The sequence below is a fragment of the Macaca fascicularis genome, chromosome 3 (genome assembly GCF_037993035.2).
Source record: "Macaca fascicularis isolate 582-1 chromosome 3, T2T-MFA8v1.1".
Lineage (NCBI taxonomy): Eukaryota > Metazoa > Chordata > Mammalia > Primates > Cercopithecidae > Macaca > Macaca fascicularis.
This window is the reverse complement of record NC_088377.1, coordinates 86,308,399-86,324,047: the sequence shown is the minus strand read 5'-3', so window position 1 is coordinate 86,324,047 and position 15,649 is coordinate 86,308,399. Positions and strand designations below refer to the sequence as shown.

Below are 15,649 nucleotides of genomic sequence, written 5' to 3'. Positions count from 1 at the left end.
ATACAGCCACTCTGACCCACTATCTCATGTTCTAGGAATTAACCGACTTGCAGAGGGATCCTCCTGCCCAGTGTTCCGCGGGACCTGTGGGTGATGACTGTAAGTATTTTGGGGGGCTTCAGGTTGTAGGAGGATTGTAATTAAGATCCCCAAATTTAGGCCGGGTGTGGTGGCTCATGCCTGTAATCCTAGCACTTTGGGAAGCCAAGGTGGGTGGATTACCTAAGGTCAGGAGTTTGAAACTAGATTGGCTAACATGGCAAAACCCTGTCTCTACTAAAAGTACAAAAATTAGCTGGGCATGCTGGCATGCGCCTGTAATCCTAGCTACTTGGGAGGCTGAGGCAGGAGAATCGCTTGAACCCGGGAGGCAGAGGTTACAGTGAGCCGAGATCGTGCCACTGCACTCCAGCCTGGGCAACAGACTCCATCTAAAAAACAAACAAACAAACAAACAAAACCAAACAGCCAAATTATCAGCCAAGCAGTAGTTAAGAAAACCAGTCAGTTATTTTCCCTTCATTTGCTTGTGAATGGCTTTTTCATTTGAGGTCTAGGCCATGAGTTCACAGCAGCTTGGCTGGTCAGGTTATACTCAAAGTAGAACCTGCATTGCCTCTCATGTCCCATAGTCACCGCTTCCCTCTTCTGGCGCAAGAGAAAGCCAGCTTGGCCTGAGGAGTCACATCGGCTGCTGGAAAGTGCCCTTGGCCAAGTCAAACTTGGGTGCTGGTGTAAATATTGTTGGAGTTGGTCTAGAGGACCTGGTGCTGCTGCAGCTCCTGGGAGCAGAGCAGGACAGCCGAGGAGGGGCAGGGCAGGGTAGGGCAGTGGCCACTTGCCTCTGCCAAGGGGAAGGGCAATCCCTATTATTTTCTACCACTTCCACTCTTCCCTGGGGGAGACTGAAGGAGCAGTTCTGGGCAGCTTCTCGGGAGAGAGAGGGAGAAGCAGCACTACCTATTCCAGGCCTCTGCCGTCCCTCACAGGTGGTAGCCGAGGCTGAGCTGCCCAGCACTAGGGTTTCCAGGTCTGTCCTCTGCCCACTCACCTTGCCTCCACTTTGCGGGCTTCTTGGGCTCTGGAACACCAATCCTTCCCTGTGAGGCTTCAGTAACTGCAGCCACAGGAAAGTAGGTGGGGAGGGGAGATACTATGTGTTCAAGGAGAGTGGTGTCAGAGGTACATATACCAAAGAATCAAAAACAGACTGAGACAGAATGTGTATACCAATGTTCACAGCACCATTATTCATGATTTTCAGAAGCTGGTAACAACCCAAGTACCCATCAGTGGAAAATAGATAAACAAAATATGGTTCTTATATACATTACAACATGAAAACCTGCGAAGTGAAATAAGCCAGAAAGAAAATAATGAATATATGATTCCACTTACATGAAATATCTAGATTAGGCAAATGCATAGAGACAGGTGGTAGATGAGAGATTACCTGAGGCTGACGGGAGGGAAAATGGGAGAAATATTGTTTCATGGGTACAGAATTTGTTGGGGGTGATGGAAAGTTTTAGAAATGGATGGGGGGATGGTTCTACAGCATCATGAAGGCATACGATGCCACAGAATTGTACACTTAACAGTTGTTTAAATTGCATATTTTATTATATATTTTTTACTACAATAAAACAAAAAGAAATTTCACAAAGCTGGAAAAAAAGAGGGCATGCCAACATATGTGTGCCTGCATGTCCTGGGAGGGGACTGAGCTTAGAGGAGCCAGGGGTAGGCAGATGGAGCCACTGAAAATGGAGGACTCTAAAGTCTTTACGTGGGAGTTTAAATCTCGTTTTTGGAACAGAGCAGAAATGTTTCCCAGCTGCCTATGCAGAGTGTGAGAAACAAGAACGACTCTGCTCCACTGTCTCCTGGTACCTGCTCATCACTTTGCTTCTCACTAATCAGCGATTACCTCATGTTGTCCTCACAAGCACCCAGGTCTCTATAGCATGCTTCCCCTCTTACCTGTCACTTAAGATAATATCAGATTAAACTGGGGTTGCTGTAAACTTGAACTAGTTCTTGTTTAGCCTTAGCTGTCTAGAGGCAGCTCCTTGATGCTCAGCTCAGCTCAGACTTACCTTGCACCAGAGCCCAGGCTAAGAGAGGCTAGCGTCAAGGCCAGCCACCACAGTCAGAGCTCAGTGGGTGGAAGCTAGCCTTTGGGGCCATTTCACACCCGCCTCGTGGGCTCACAGCCATTTCCAGCATCCCTCCTCTATATCTTTTCTCGTCCTCTTGCTTTTGGGGCCTTCTCTTCTGACTCTGCCCTCAAGCCCTGCTTAGTGTCCCAGCAGCCCTCAGAGTTAAAGTGAACAAGACCAGAGGATTCTAACCTGTTCTGAAATATATTATCAAAAACACTTTTATTTAATAAAGAATTCCATTCACATTAACATTAGGCAAAGATATATCTACTTTCAACTAATGATTAGCATGAATTGGAATAAAAACAGTCAAAGCAAAAAAAAAAAAAAAGTGATATTTTCATTAACTCAGGCAGCCTTATTATAGGTAAAGGGGTTCTGTTCAGCACCATTTCTTCGAAATATTGAAAAGCGCTCATGGGCCACCCTGACTACTTTTGAACACCTCTAGGGCTTAGGAAACTTCTGCTTTAGTCCCTGCACTTGTGCTCCCACCCCAAACCTTGGTGCTTTCCTGGGCCTCCTGTTGGGTAGAGCCTGTGGGATACTTAAACAGGTGACAGGAAGCCCAGGACAGGACCAGGTCTGAAACTTTGGGCTAATTCCATATCCACTATGAATCCATATGAGACAGAATTCTCTTGAGAATAACAGGCCCTTCAGATGATCCCAGCAACCCATTCCTGTGGGTGAGTAGGCATTTTCCACAAAGGCCCTAGAGTCAATATCCCTGGGACCATTTGTATGACTTGGGAACCTTGAATGTGAGTGTTTGGGCCACACTAGGCTAGCCTTGCTGAAACACAGGAGCTGTTCTGGGAATGGGTAGAGCGGTGAAAGTCACCTGAGATGCTGGAAAGGGTGTAGGGTGTGATGTGCAGCAAGAAGAGGCTCTAAACTCCTGCCAAATGGTAGCAACCTGGAAGGGAAGCATGAGAGGGGTTCATCATGACCTTGTTACTGAGTGCCCAGAGCACAGGGCACTGCCCAGGGGGTGGGCAGGAGAGGACTCAGATGGAGGCAGCACCCGTGAGGCTCCAGGGCCATGGGCAGTTGGCTCCTGAGAGAGACTCTTTGAAGAGGGCTTCAGAATAAATCAGGGTAAGAACCAAGGAATAGAAGGGTTTATACAGAGCAGTAAGGAAAATGGCTGAAAGCTAGCCAAGGCTTCAATTCTGTGCAAAGAACTGACTGAATTGTAGTCACTGGCATTTGTGTAGTAAAGAATTTAATCTTGGCTAAGCACAGTGTCTCACGTCTGTAATCCCAGCACTTTGGGAGGCTGAGGCTAGCAGATTTCTTGAGCCCAGCCTGGGCAACATGGTGAAACCCCATCTCTACAAAACAACAGCAACATAAAGAATTTAATCTTGGCCGGGCGCGGTGGCTCAAGCCTGTAATCCCAGCACTTTGGGAGGCCGAGACGGGCGGATCACGAGGTCAGGAGATCGAGACCATCCTGGCTAACATGGTGAAACCCAGTCTCCACTAAAAAATACAAAAAAAAAACTAGCCGGGCGAGGTGGCGGGCGCCTGTAGTCCCAGCTACTCGGGAGGCTGAGGCAGGAGAATGGTGTAAACCCGGGAGGCGGAGCTTGCAGTGAGCTGATATCCGGCCACTGCACTCCAGCCTGGGCGACAGAGCGAGACTCCGTCTCAAAAAAAAAAAAAAAAAAAAAAAAAAAAAAGAATTTAATCTTGTCCCCAAAAGATCTGGCCATCATCCTTAACACGTAGGGGGCGATCTCTAAGATATCATACCTGATAGGAATGTCTTTGTTTGGCTGGAAGCTTTGATGCACACCAACAGTGTGATTTAGGGTGAGGAATGGCCACACCAAGTAGACCAACCATGTGATTTAAGGTGAGAGCCTAGCGCGGGCAACATAGCAAGACCCCATCTCTACAAAAATGAAAAAAGTAAAAAAATTAGCCAGATGTGGTGGCACATACCTGTTGTCCCAGCTCCTCAGGAGGTTGAGGCAGGATAGCTTGAACTTAGGAGTTTGAGACTGCAGTGAGCTATAATCATGCCACTGCCCACCAGCCTGGGTGGCAAAGTGAGACCATCTCAAAAAAATAAAAAAATAAGGTGGGGACTTGGATCATGCCTGGAGGAGCCAGAGACTGGAGCCTGAGATCAGCCCTATGGGCATTCACATCAGTCAGTCATGCTCTCAGGGTAGAGCCCCAATAAGAATTCTAAATACGGAGGCTCCAGTGAGCATCCCTGATTGGGTACTCTGTGTGTGTTGCCGTACAGCAATGCCAGGAGAGTAACACATCCCGACTCCACGGAGAGAGAAGAATGGAAGCTCTGCGTTTGGACCCTCCTGATGTTAACTTATGCTGTTTCCCTGGGATAACCGGCAATCTTGAGCACACCCGCTTTCAGTGAGCTCTGGGAGTCCTAGGCAGTTACCGCATCTTGGGTGGTTTGGGGAACCCCAGTCTTGCAGTTGGTGTCAGAAGTGAGTGCATCTCGTGTGGACAGTGCCCTGTAATTTAGCAGTGCATTTTCAGTAGAATAGACATGTTTCTTGGGGGGTCTCTTACATGCCCATCTCTCTTTTGTCTTGTAGTGTTCCACTGGCAGGCCACCATCATGGGCCCGGTAGGTAGTAGCTGCTGAGCACACCACTCCAGTTTTGCTTCTTGCACTTTGGGCTTAGCACATGCACTGATCTCTTCCTGTGTCTCATCATTCCAGAATGACAGTCCTTACCAAGGAGGTGTTTTCTTCCTGACCATCCACTTTCCTACGGATTACCCGTTCAAGCCCCCAAAGGTGAGGTGCCCCTCACAACTCCCCTGATGTTTGAATGAAGGACAGCATGTGACGAGGGGCCCTTCAAGTCAGGTATAGGTAAAAAGAGCTGTACATGGGGCTTCTCTGAGGGCCCACCGCTCCACCCTGTGGTGACAGCCTCCCAGGACTTTAACCACTGGACTTTGGGAATTAGCACCTGTTGTGACCAAGGGTCAGTGGGGTGAGCTGGTGCTGGCCTCCTTACTGAGGCCACAGTTTGAATGCTTTTCCTTGTGACTGTAGCTGAGTCTGGTCATGTCTCCAGGCTCTGGCTCCCTTCTCTGCAGTCCCTTAGAGTTAGGACAGGGGTTCTCTGCTGGGGTGATTTTGCTATTGCCCCAGGGACATTTGGGCAACATCTTGGGATATTTTGGGTTATCAAAACTGTGGTGAGGGGGTACTGCTGGTATCTAGTGGGCAAAGGCCAGGGTATCCCAGGGATTCCCTACAGTGCCTAGAACAGCCTCCCTTCCCGTGACAGAGAATGATCAGCCCCAAGTGTCAATAGTGCCAAGGTGGACACACCCTGGTTTAGGACTGGTGAGTCACACCTTCACTTTCCTTTATTAAGTTAAAAGAATAGCAAACCTCCTTTGCCCTTTATGCACACACCATCCCATCAGTGGAGTTTTAGAGAGCAGTGCCACCAGAGGGAAGGAGAAGCCCAGGGAGCTGCCTCGACCACCCTGCCCTAGCATGTATTATGCACTGCAGGTCGTCTCATCCCCTGGACCCTTGCACCTCATACTCCTTCTTACCTGGGCTCTGCATGGGTAGCTGAGCCTGCTCTGAGGCTCACAGTCCTGTGGAGGAGGCAGGGCATTTAGCGTGTGAGCCAGTCAGCACTGTCAGCACTGGGGAGGAGCACAAGCAGTGGTTGGCAGCAGGAGCTGGGGTGGTGGGGAGATAGCCCTGAGAAGGGGGAACTGCAGAAGCTCAGCAAGGGGGCAGACGGGTCCCCAGGAAACTGCCCCAGGGGAGTGAGCGTGTGAGGAGTTGGGAAGGAGGCCAGAGGGGTACGGATGGCCCCAGGAGTAGGGTCTGCACGCCATTGTGGGGATTGCCACACCAAAACGATCACTCTGCTGCCTTGTGGAGGAGGCTGGGTTCAAGCGATTCTCCTGCCTCAGCCTCCTGAGTAGCTGGGACTACAGGTACTTGCCATCACACGTGGCTAATTTTTGTATTATTTTTAGTAGAGACAGGGTTTCACAATGTTGGCCAGGCTGGTCTCGAACTCCTGGCCTCTGGTGATCCACTTGCTTCCACCTCCCAAAGTGCTGGGATTCCAAGTGTGAGCCACCACGCCTGGCCAGGTTGTGCATTTTGGCAAGACTTACTCAAAAGTCCTGCATCTGCATCAGACACCTTAGCCGAGGGGTTGTGACATTGCTGTGTCTTACTACCTTGACTTGGCCTTGATGACTCAGTTTGAGTCAGAGGCTTAGCTGCTGTTTTGCGTGTTGTTTATCTGAGTCAGTGTGAAGAAGCCACTTCTGTGCTCGCCAGCTGCAGCTCTGTCCAGACATCACCACCAGAGGCTACGTGGTGCCTGAGCATTTTAAATCCTGGTTAAATATGCTTAGGATCCCAGAGACCTTTTAAACTTTTGGCAAGGGAGTGGGGTGTGCTGCGCAGGGCAATGACAGATGCTAAAATAGCTTTGCCACATTAGAGTACAACTGCTGTTCAAGGGGGTTTGGTTGAAAAATCATAAACATGCTTCACGGTGCTCTGATCCACCCCTTCTCCCTTACCCTCTGGAGAGACTGTGGCAGTGTCTATCAAGTAGTAATTTTCTAGCTTATCTCTTTCATTACTGTGTGAGCAGCTGAGGATTTTCCTTAAACAGATATGGATGTAGTCCTGAATGTCTGTTGGGCATTTTCAGGGTACCTAATTGCCCAAGGACAAAGGAGAAACAGTGATTATTATTATTTCTAAATTATTATTATTATTTTTTGAGACAGTTTTTCTCTTGTCACCCAGGATAGAGTGCAGTAGCATGATCTCGGCTCACTGCAAGCTCCTCCTCTCGGGTTCAAGTGATTCTCCTGCCTCAGCCTCCCAAGTAGCTGGGATTACAGGCACCCGCCACCATGCCTGGCTAATTTTTTGTGTTGTTAGTAGAGATGGGGTTTTGCCATGTTGGGCAGAATGGTCTTGAACTCCTGACCTCAGGTGATCCGTCCGCCTTGGTCTCTCAAAGTGCTGGGATTACAGGTGTGAGCCACTGCGCCCAGCCAACAGTGGTTATTATTAAAAGACTAAGAAGTAAGCTCTGTGGGTGAGTTGGGATTATTTTAGCAAGGAGAGATGTGAGCTAAAAGGTGACAGTGACATTCTATGAGGGAAGAAAGTGCTTCTGTCTTTCAAAAACCTCCTTCTACAGGGAACAGGAGCAACTGGATTTATGTTTTGGCACAAATTTTCTGACAATAGGAGGAATCTGGCAAGATTGCATGGTCTTTATTGGAGATATTGAGGCAGATACTTAATATCTGAGATGATTTTGAAGTTTGACCCTTTCTGGGAAAAATTATATGGTAATAGATATTCGAGCTCACATGCACATAACTCTCTTCTCATATTCCAAAGTAAGTTTAAAAAATATTAAAAACTGTATCAAACATGCAAAAAATGGTAGATAATTATATAAAGGATGTTTGTGCATCTCCGTCTAGCCTAAGAAGTACCAGTGAGTTCTCAGAGCTAGCGGAGGAGGCAAAATCCTTTTTTTTGTTTTTTTTCGAGATGGCGTCTTGCTCTGTGACGCAGGGTGGTGTGCAGTGGTGCAATCTCAGCTCACTGCAACCTCTGCCTCCCGGATTCAAGCAATTCTCCTGCCTCAGCTTCCCAAGTAGCTGGGATTACAGGCATGTGCCACCACACCTGGCTAATTTTTTTGTATTTTTAGGTAGAGATGAGGTTTCTCCATATTGGCCAGGCTGGTCTCGAACTCCTGACCTTGTGATCCACCCACCTCGACCTCCCAAAGTGCTAGGATTACAGGTGTGAGCCATCACGCCCAGCCGGCAAAATCCTTATGTTCCTTTGCCCCAGCCCCTGCGTTGAGGTCACTGCTCACCCAGAGGGAGTGTAGGTGAGGCAGATTCTTAGGCTCCTGTAGCAGTGGAAGCTGCACCTGACTCAGAACACCTTGCACATCACAGAGAGCAGACTTTCCATGGGTCCCACAACATCCCTGGGAGAGGTACCATGTACCTATTTATAGTGAAGGCTCTGAGGTCCAAGGTCATTTGAAGAAGTAGTGTGTGGCTGTGGTTTAAAACAAAAACAAAAACAAAAACAGAAAAAAAAAGTCAAATGTAGGAGAGTATACAGTAGAAAATAGGACCTTCTTTCAACTTTGTCTCTCTAACCATGCCCGGCCCCCCGCCTTTTTTTTCCCACAAGGCACTGAGTCTTACTTGTCATTTCATTTCTCTTTCAGGAGTAATCTCCACCTGGATAAGCACTTGTTTGTGCTTCCTTGTTTCTCCCATGAATGGAACAGGCGTTTCCATGAATCTGCATCTTGCTTTTCCCATAGCAATATATCTTGGAAATTGTTCCATATGATCACATTCATGTTTTAAAAATTCACCTCATTCTTTTTAAACAGTTGTGTAATATTCTGTTGCTTATTTATAACATTAATTTAACCAGTAATCAATCTGAAGACATTTAGGTTTCACATCTTTTGTTACAGTGGGTATCCTTACATATTTGAAGTGCACAATGGTATTTTAGGACTAAATTCTGAGAAGGGGGTGGTCTTACAAAGGGTGAAATAGAAAGGTGGGGAGGGTTTGTGGCCTGGCAGAGGGTCCATGGCCTGAGCTTTTATTTGTTATTATTATTATACTTTAAGTTCTAGGGTACACGTGCACAACGTGCAGGTTTGTTACATAGAGTATACATGTGCCATGTTGGTTTGCTGCAACCATCAACTTATCATTTACATTAGGTATTTCTCCTAATGCTATCCCTCCCCCAGCCTCCCACCCCCCAACAGGCCCTGGTATGTGATGTTCTTCGCCCTGTGTCCATGTGTTCTCATTGTTCAATTCCCACCTATGAGTGAGAACATGCAGTGTTTGATTTTCTGTCCTTGTGATAGTTTGCTGAGAATGATGGTTTCCGGCTTCATCCCTGTCCCTGCAAAGGACACAAACTCATCCTTTTTTATGGATGCATAGTATTCCATGGTGTATATGTGCCACATTTTCTTTTTTTTTTTTTTTTTTTTTTTTTTGAGACGGAGTCTCGCTCTGTCACCCAGGCTGGAGTGCAGTGGCCGGATCTCAGCTCACTGCAAGCTCCGCCTCCCGGGTTCACGCCATTCTCCTGCCTCAGCCTCCCGAGTAGCTGGGACTACAGGTGCCTGCCACCTCGCCCGGCTAAGTTTTTTTTGTATTTTTAGTAGAGACGGGGTTTCACTGTGTTAGCCAGGATGGTCTCGATCTCCTGACCTTGTGATCCGCCCGTCTCGGCCTCCCAAAGTGCTGGGATTACAGGCTTGAGCCACCGCGCCCGGCCATGCCACATTTTCTTAATCCAGTCTATCATTGATGGACATTTGGGTTGGTTCCAAGTCTTTGCTATTGTGATAGTGCCGCAATAAACATACGTGTGCATGTGTCTTTATAGTAGATATACACAGTAATGGGATCACTACTGAATCAAATGGTATTTTTAGTTCTAGAAATGCCATTTCTAGAACTAGAGGAATACCTTGAGGAATCGCCACACTGTCTTCCACAATGGTTGAACTAATTTACACTCCCACCAACAGTGTAAAAGCATTTCCATTTCTCCACATCCTCTTCAGCATCTGTTGTTTCCTGACTTTTTAATGATTGCCATTCTAACTGCCATGAGATGGTATCTCATTGTGGTTTTGATTTGCATTTCTCTGATGACCAGTGACAATGAGCATTTTTTATATGTCTGTTGGCTGCATAAATGTCTTCTTTTGAGAAGTGTCTGTTCATATCCTTTGCCCACTTTTTGATGGGGTTGATTTTTTTCTTATAAATGTGTTTAAGTTCTTTGTAGATTCTGGATATTAGCCCTTTGTCAGATGGGTAGATTGCAGAATTTTTCTCCCATTCTGTTGATTGCCTGTTCACTCTGATGGTAGTTTCTTTTGCTGTGCAGAAGCTCTTTAGTTTCATTAGATCCCATTTGTCTATTTTGGCTTTTGTTGCCATCGCTTTTGGTGTTTTAGTCATGAAGTCTTTGGGCCTGGGCTTTTCTGCTGATACATCAACAAAACATCACTGCTTTTTGCATAAAACTTCTGGGCTTTTGAGTCCTTTCTGCCACTCTTGTTACTCCTCAGGACATACTGTTTTCAGGGAGACGGTGTCAATCCCCCTATGTTCAGAATGAGAATCCAGCAGGGAATGGGTCAGGGAACTTCTGGGTGATCACTCACTTCCATATCCCATTAGAGTTTGGGAGTGGGTGTCTGGCTCAGCCTGCACTGTGGGGCCAGATATGCAGCACACTCCAGGTACAGCCCAGCAGTGGCTGCTCCTGCTTTACTTGGTTCATTTCCCAGACGTCCCTGTGGTTTGTCTGATTTGGGATCTCTTGTCTTTGCAGGTTGCTTTCACAACCAAAATTTATCACCCTAATATCAACAGCAATGGCAGCATCTGCCTTGATATCCTGCGGTCTCAGTGGTCTCCAGCGTTGACTGTGTCAAAAGGTAGAGACGACGATGGCATGCTCTGTGTGCCTTGTCTCTTACACGTGTTTTTACCCCAGCACTGACTGAGTGAAAATGGAGGCTCAGAGAGAGCAGTCACCTTTCCCAGGTCACTTAGCCCTGTCCACTGCTGTGCCTGTAAGTGGACATCCTTACATCCCTATGAGGCAGCACCAGCAGAACTTTGTGCCCCACGCCGTGGCGCTTCTCAGCAGTCCATTGCCCTGGGGTGCTCAAACTGTCACATGGGTGCAAGAAGAAAATATTGATTCTACTTATATTTTTTATCTAAAAATAAGAAAGGCAAATATTAAATTACCTTCTCTGTTCCCTCATTTATTCATCCAATAAGCACAAAACGAACTGTGAGTCAGCCCTGAAAAAAGATACAGGGCATGCCCCTGGGGACCTCAAAGCTGGTGGAGAAATCCTCCCTTCCCAAATAAATGATATTAAGCACATGTCTTTGGTTGAAGTTGAAGAAACCAGTCTAAACTGAGCTTAGAAATGCAGATATTCCTTCTGAACTAAGATGGGCTGCACATGGGCTGTGTGTGCACAAGAGGCCTGAATGTAGACAGTGCAGTATCCTGGCAGGTGGAGCGTGGGTAGGATTGTGAAAAATCAACCCAAGAGAAACAGAACCTGGCCTAATTTTTAAATTTCTCTGTAGAGGAGACAGGATCTCACTTTGTTGCCCAGACCAGTCTCAAACTCCTAACCTCAAGCAGTTCTCCTATTGTGGCCTCCCAAAGCACTGGGATTATAGGCGTGAGCCACCGTGCCTAGCCAAGTATCTTAAAAAAGGCAAACCTGCCTCTGTCATTTGTAGCTTTATGTGTGGGGAACTGTGGTCAGGACTTTGATGGACTCGCTGAATCCAGTTTGTTTGGAATCACCTAGTGGGTGATTCCCTTCTCCCAGGGTTGCTGAGAGCCACACTGAGTGCACGTCCTAGAGACGGTGCTGGCACACAGGAGGATGCATCTGCTTTGTAGTTAGACAGACCTGGTTCAGAATCTCTTTATTTTATATTTTTTGAGATTGAGTTTCACCCTTGTTGCCCAGGCTGGAGTGCAATGGTGCAATCTCAGCTCACTGCAACCTCTGCCTCCCAGGTTCAAGAGACTCTCCTGCCTCAGCCTTCCGAGTAGCTGGGATTACAGGCATGCACCACCATGTCCGGCTAATTTTGTATTTTTTTAGTAGAGACAGGGTGTCTCTATGTTCGTCAGGCTGGTCTTGAACTCCCGATCTCAGGTGATCCGCCTGCCTCGGCCTCCCAAAGTGCTGGGATTACAGGCATTAACCACCATGCCTGGCCCAGAATCTCATTTTTACCCATTTATTGGGTGTTCCAAATCTGTGACCTTGGACAAGTTACTTGAGTGCTCTGAATTCTTGTTTCCTTACCAGTAAACAGGACTCCTGGGACTAAATGCCAGAGGTGCATGATATGGGGTGCAGACAAGGATGGGAGGGCAGTTGGAGACTAAGATGGGGTGCTTCAATGGAGAAGGGGAATGAGAGCCAGGATGCACCCAGGAGGGAAGTATCCTAGCATGGCATGCCTGAGGCCACAAGATACATGGGACAGAGCAAGTGGTACATCAAGCAGTTTAGATTGGGCTGTTGAAGGGAAGACATCTCCTTGGTCAATACAGAGTGCAAGTTCAGGGAGGTTCACCCAGGGGTGACCTAGCAGCCTCGTGGCTACAGCTGACCAACCTTTTCTTTTCTTCCCAGTTCTCTTGTCCATCTGCTCGCTGCTCTGCGACCCCAACCCCGATGACCCTCTGGTGCCAGAGATAGCCCACACCTACAAGGCCGACAGAGAGAAGTATGCATCCTTTTTGGGTTGCCTTTGTGCCATGGCTGCCCCAGGCAGCTCCATGCGGTACCTATGCTCTGAGCTGGTGCTTCTGTGCTACAGGTTCCCGTGGACATTTTCCTGCCCATGCTGAGCCATGTGCACCGTGGGTGTGCCCTGGGCTTGGACTCCTGGCTTTCTCACTAACATGTCTTTTGAGTCTAAGAAGGGAGAGGGAGATAAAAGCAGTTCACCCTCCTGGATAACTCATTAGCTGCTGCTACTATATATGAAAACATTGCCAAGTCCTGCCCTCGAGGCTAGCAAAATCAGTGGTCAGCCAAGAACAGACTCAGAAGAATCTGACAACAAGAAAAATTTGGATTTAAATTCTAGGGTTTATAGCCTAAGACAAGGGGATGTCTGCTTGGCTATACCGAAGGTGAGGTTGAACTGCTGTGGTCAGTTCGCTGGCTCAGCTCAGAAGTCAGCAGTGTGTTAAACCTTCACTGCCAGCTCTCTGTTTAAACACCAATTAATAGAACCAGAATTGTAAAATTCCGACCCCTTAGGCCAGGCACAACCACATGCACTGTAGCATGAGGGTGTCTATAGTTGGTAGGGCTGGCACAAGGGGTCATCACCAAGTGTTAGTCTCTGAGTGCTGACAGCACTGTGAGAGAGGCCCAGGTGTGGCAGGGGTCGCAGTCCTGTGAGTGGTGTGAATCTCAGTTGTGGACCTTCAGAGAAGGTATTGCTGGCCCTTTTAAAAGACATCTTCAGTGAGTGAGTTCTTCAGTTCATTACTCATTACTTCTTTCCTGTCTGAAGAGATTAGAATGGAGTATGTTTTTTCCTTGTTTTTGAGACAGGGTCTCATTCTGTTGCCCAGGCTGAAGTGCAGTGGTGTGATCACAGCTTACTGCAGCCTCGATCTCCCAGGCTCAACCTATCCTCCTGCCTCAACCTCCTGAGTAGCTGGGACTACAGGTGTATGCCACCACACCTGGCTAATTTTTTGTAGAGACAGGTTGCCCAGGCTGGTCTTGAACTCCTGGGCTCAAGCAATCTGCCCACCTAGGCTTCCCAAAGTGCTGGGATTATAGGTGTGAGCCACCACACTCAGCCACATGGCTTTTTCAAATTATATTTTTCTTGAGACCTTTATAGATCTTATTATTTCCCTCACTGGAGTTTTCTCAATAACAATCAACATTTTTAATTGACTGGGGTTTAACTTGTGTTTATTTTAACACTTATTACGAGATATTTTAGACATACCAAAAGTGATTTTTTTCAGTGCCTCTTGTAACTATAAATCTCTCTAATCTATAGTCTCATAGCATCAAATCTTATTACAATGATGAGAGTAAGTGCACACACCTGCATAGTCCTCAATGGATGCCCGGCCTGCTCCACGTGCTTTGCATACAGACTTCTCTAGTCTTCCCCACAAGCACACAAGGCAGGTACTCTCACTATGGCAAGCAATCAAAAAAGCCAGGGCACAGAGGGGTGGAACAGCTGCTGAGGATGGTGCTGATGCACACTCCGGTAGGCAGATTCCCAAGCCCTTGTCCTGGAGTTTGTGTGCTGAACGTCCTGTAACTAGTACAAACTGACCTTTGTATGTCTCTTCTCTGTCCTCCCTGCATCCATATTGCAGGACAGGTGAAAGAAAGGGAAGAAGTCTTTGCATTATTAAATCTTCCACAGCAGATAGTTATGGAGAATCAACAGTTTTGGGTTTACACAATGAGGGATTCACCCAGCTGGGGGTTTACAGCCATGTCTGATGTGCTCCTGCTCCAGGGAAAGCCTTTATTCCACTTACCCATCAGCCCCAGATGTTTGACAAGCAGCAGCAGTAGCAGCATTCCCCACATCAGTCCTGTTCTCTGCACCACGTTGAAGAGAAGTGACCATTTCAAGTGAGGGTGTCACTCCCTCTGCTTTTTTATTCCAGGTACAACAGACTAGCGAGAGAGTGGACACAAAAATATGCTATGTAAGTGCCTCGGAGGTTTTACGTGAGACGTTGAAGCTGGCAGAGAGGTCTTCCCTTAAAACTTTGGGCTGTTGGCTGAGCCACTCAAAGAGCGTCATCTGTTCTTCAAACAAATGTTGGTCACCCACTCTCTCCAGCTGCAGCATGCTGGTGCCATTTTCAGCATTTATGGCTTTGACAGTGCCACCTCTTTGATGCCAAATCAGCAGCCATTGTTGTTATGATCTGCAGTCTTCCTGATGACACTGGAATCTCTCTCTCTGCCGCCTCAGTTTGTCTGTTGGTCTCTTGGGGGGCCAGGCCCTGCACGTCTCTCCTACCTGGCCTCAAATGGTGCTGCTGCCCATGATGGTACCACACCAGGGCCTCAGCCTGGCCCCTCACCACATACCCTTTGCCTTTTAGAACTCAGTGCCATCCTGGGTGCCCAGGTCAGAGCAGGCTTTCTTCACACCTCATCTGCTGCAGAACCACATCCTGAGGAGTCTCAGCTCATCCTGGAGGGAATTGGGAACAGTGTCACTGGGAAGTGAAGGCCTAGCCCTGCAGCTTCCACCAGTCTCCTCCTGCAGTGCCACATGCTGGCATTTCTCCCTTCACACCAAGAAGCAGCAAGTGGAAAATTTCAGGATACAAAGCACATAACACCCCATAAGAGATGACTGTGTTTTTAGAAGCAAGAGCAAAATTATGAAACCTCTAGAGATTTGGGTCATGTTACTCCATTTGATGAGAATTCTCACTATTCCCCGCTCCTCCCACTAGGAGCCTACACTAAGTCCAGGTGTGAGCCATTCACAGACTAGAACACAAGGAGGGAGAGAGACTCTTAAATGTAAATAAAAATGCAATTCACTCATAACTCTAAATGATAATTGACATTTCAGCCTCTTTCTTTTAGGCAGAACAGAAGATACCCACTTTTAACAGTTATTTGGAGCCTGAAATTACAATAGCCTATTAGGTGATCAGCTTTCTGTCTTGGCTTTCTGATGCAACATATTTTAAGGTTTGCCTTTAAAGCTTCGAGCCTTGAGACTAGGTTACTTAGGAAGAGGACAGAAAAGGATAGAGATTATTCTAATAAAACTTCCAAAGAGGGAAGAAAATTGAGGAGCTTCAGATCTCTAAAGCCAAA

The 15,649-nt window shown here is 47.3% G+C and overlaps 1 protein-coding gene across 21 annotated transcripts in view; it reads left to right on the top strand.

Moving 5' to 3' along the window:
* UBE2D4 (ubiquitin conjugating enzyme E2 D4) overlaps positions 1-15,380 on the top strand; it is a 28,005-nt gene extending 12,625 nt beyond the window's left edge. For 4 of the 21 annotated variants that reach the window (XM_045387662.3, XM_074035169.1, XM_074035171.1 and 1 more), the window contains 8 exons: positions 36-99; positions 4,429-4,636; positions 4,748-4,779; positions 4,876-4,953; positions 10,588-10,693; positions 12,440-12,533; positions 14,470-14,511; positions 14,917-15,380. In XM_045387662.3, coding sequence (XP_045243597.1) covers position 4,636; positions 4,748-4,779; positions 4,876-4,953; positions 10,588-10,693; positions 12,440-12,533; positions 14,470-14,511; positions 14,917-14,992 — 429 coding nt within the window. In that variant the 5' untranslated portion in view covers positions 36-99; positions 4,429-4,635 and the 3' untranslated portion in view covers positions 14,993-15,380. Of the gene's footprint in view, positions 1-35; positions 100-4,428; positions 4,637-4,747; positions 4,780-4,875; positions 4,954-10,587; positions 10,694-12,439; positions 12,534-14,469; positions 14,773-14,916 lie in introns of those variants that run through there. The other 17 variants (XM_015447489.4, XM_045387665.3, XM_045387666.3 and 14 more) reach the window with 8 other exon arrangements.
* The last annotated feature ends 269 nt before the right edge of the window (positions 15,381-15,649 follow it).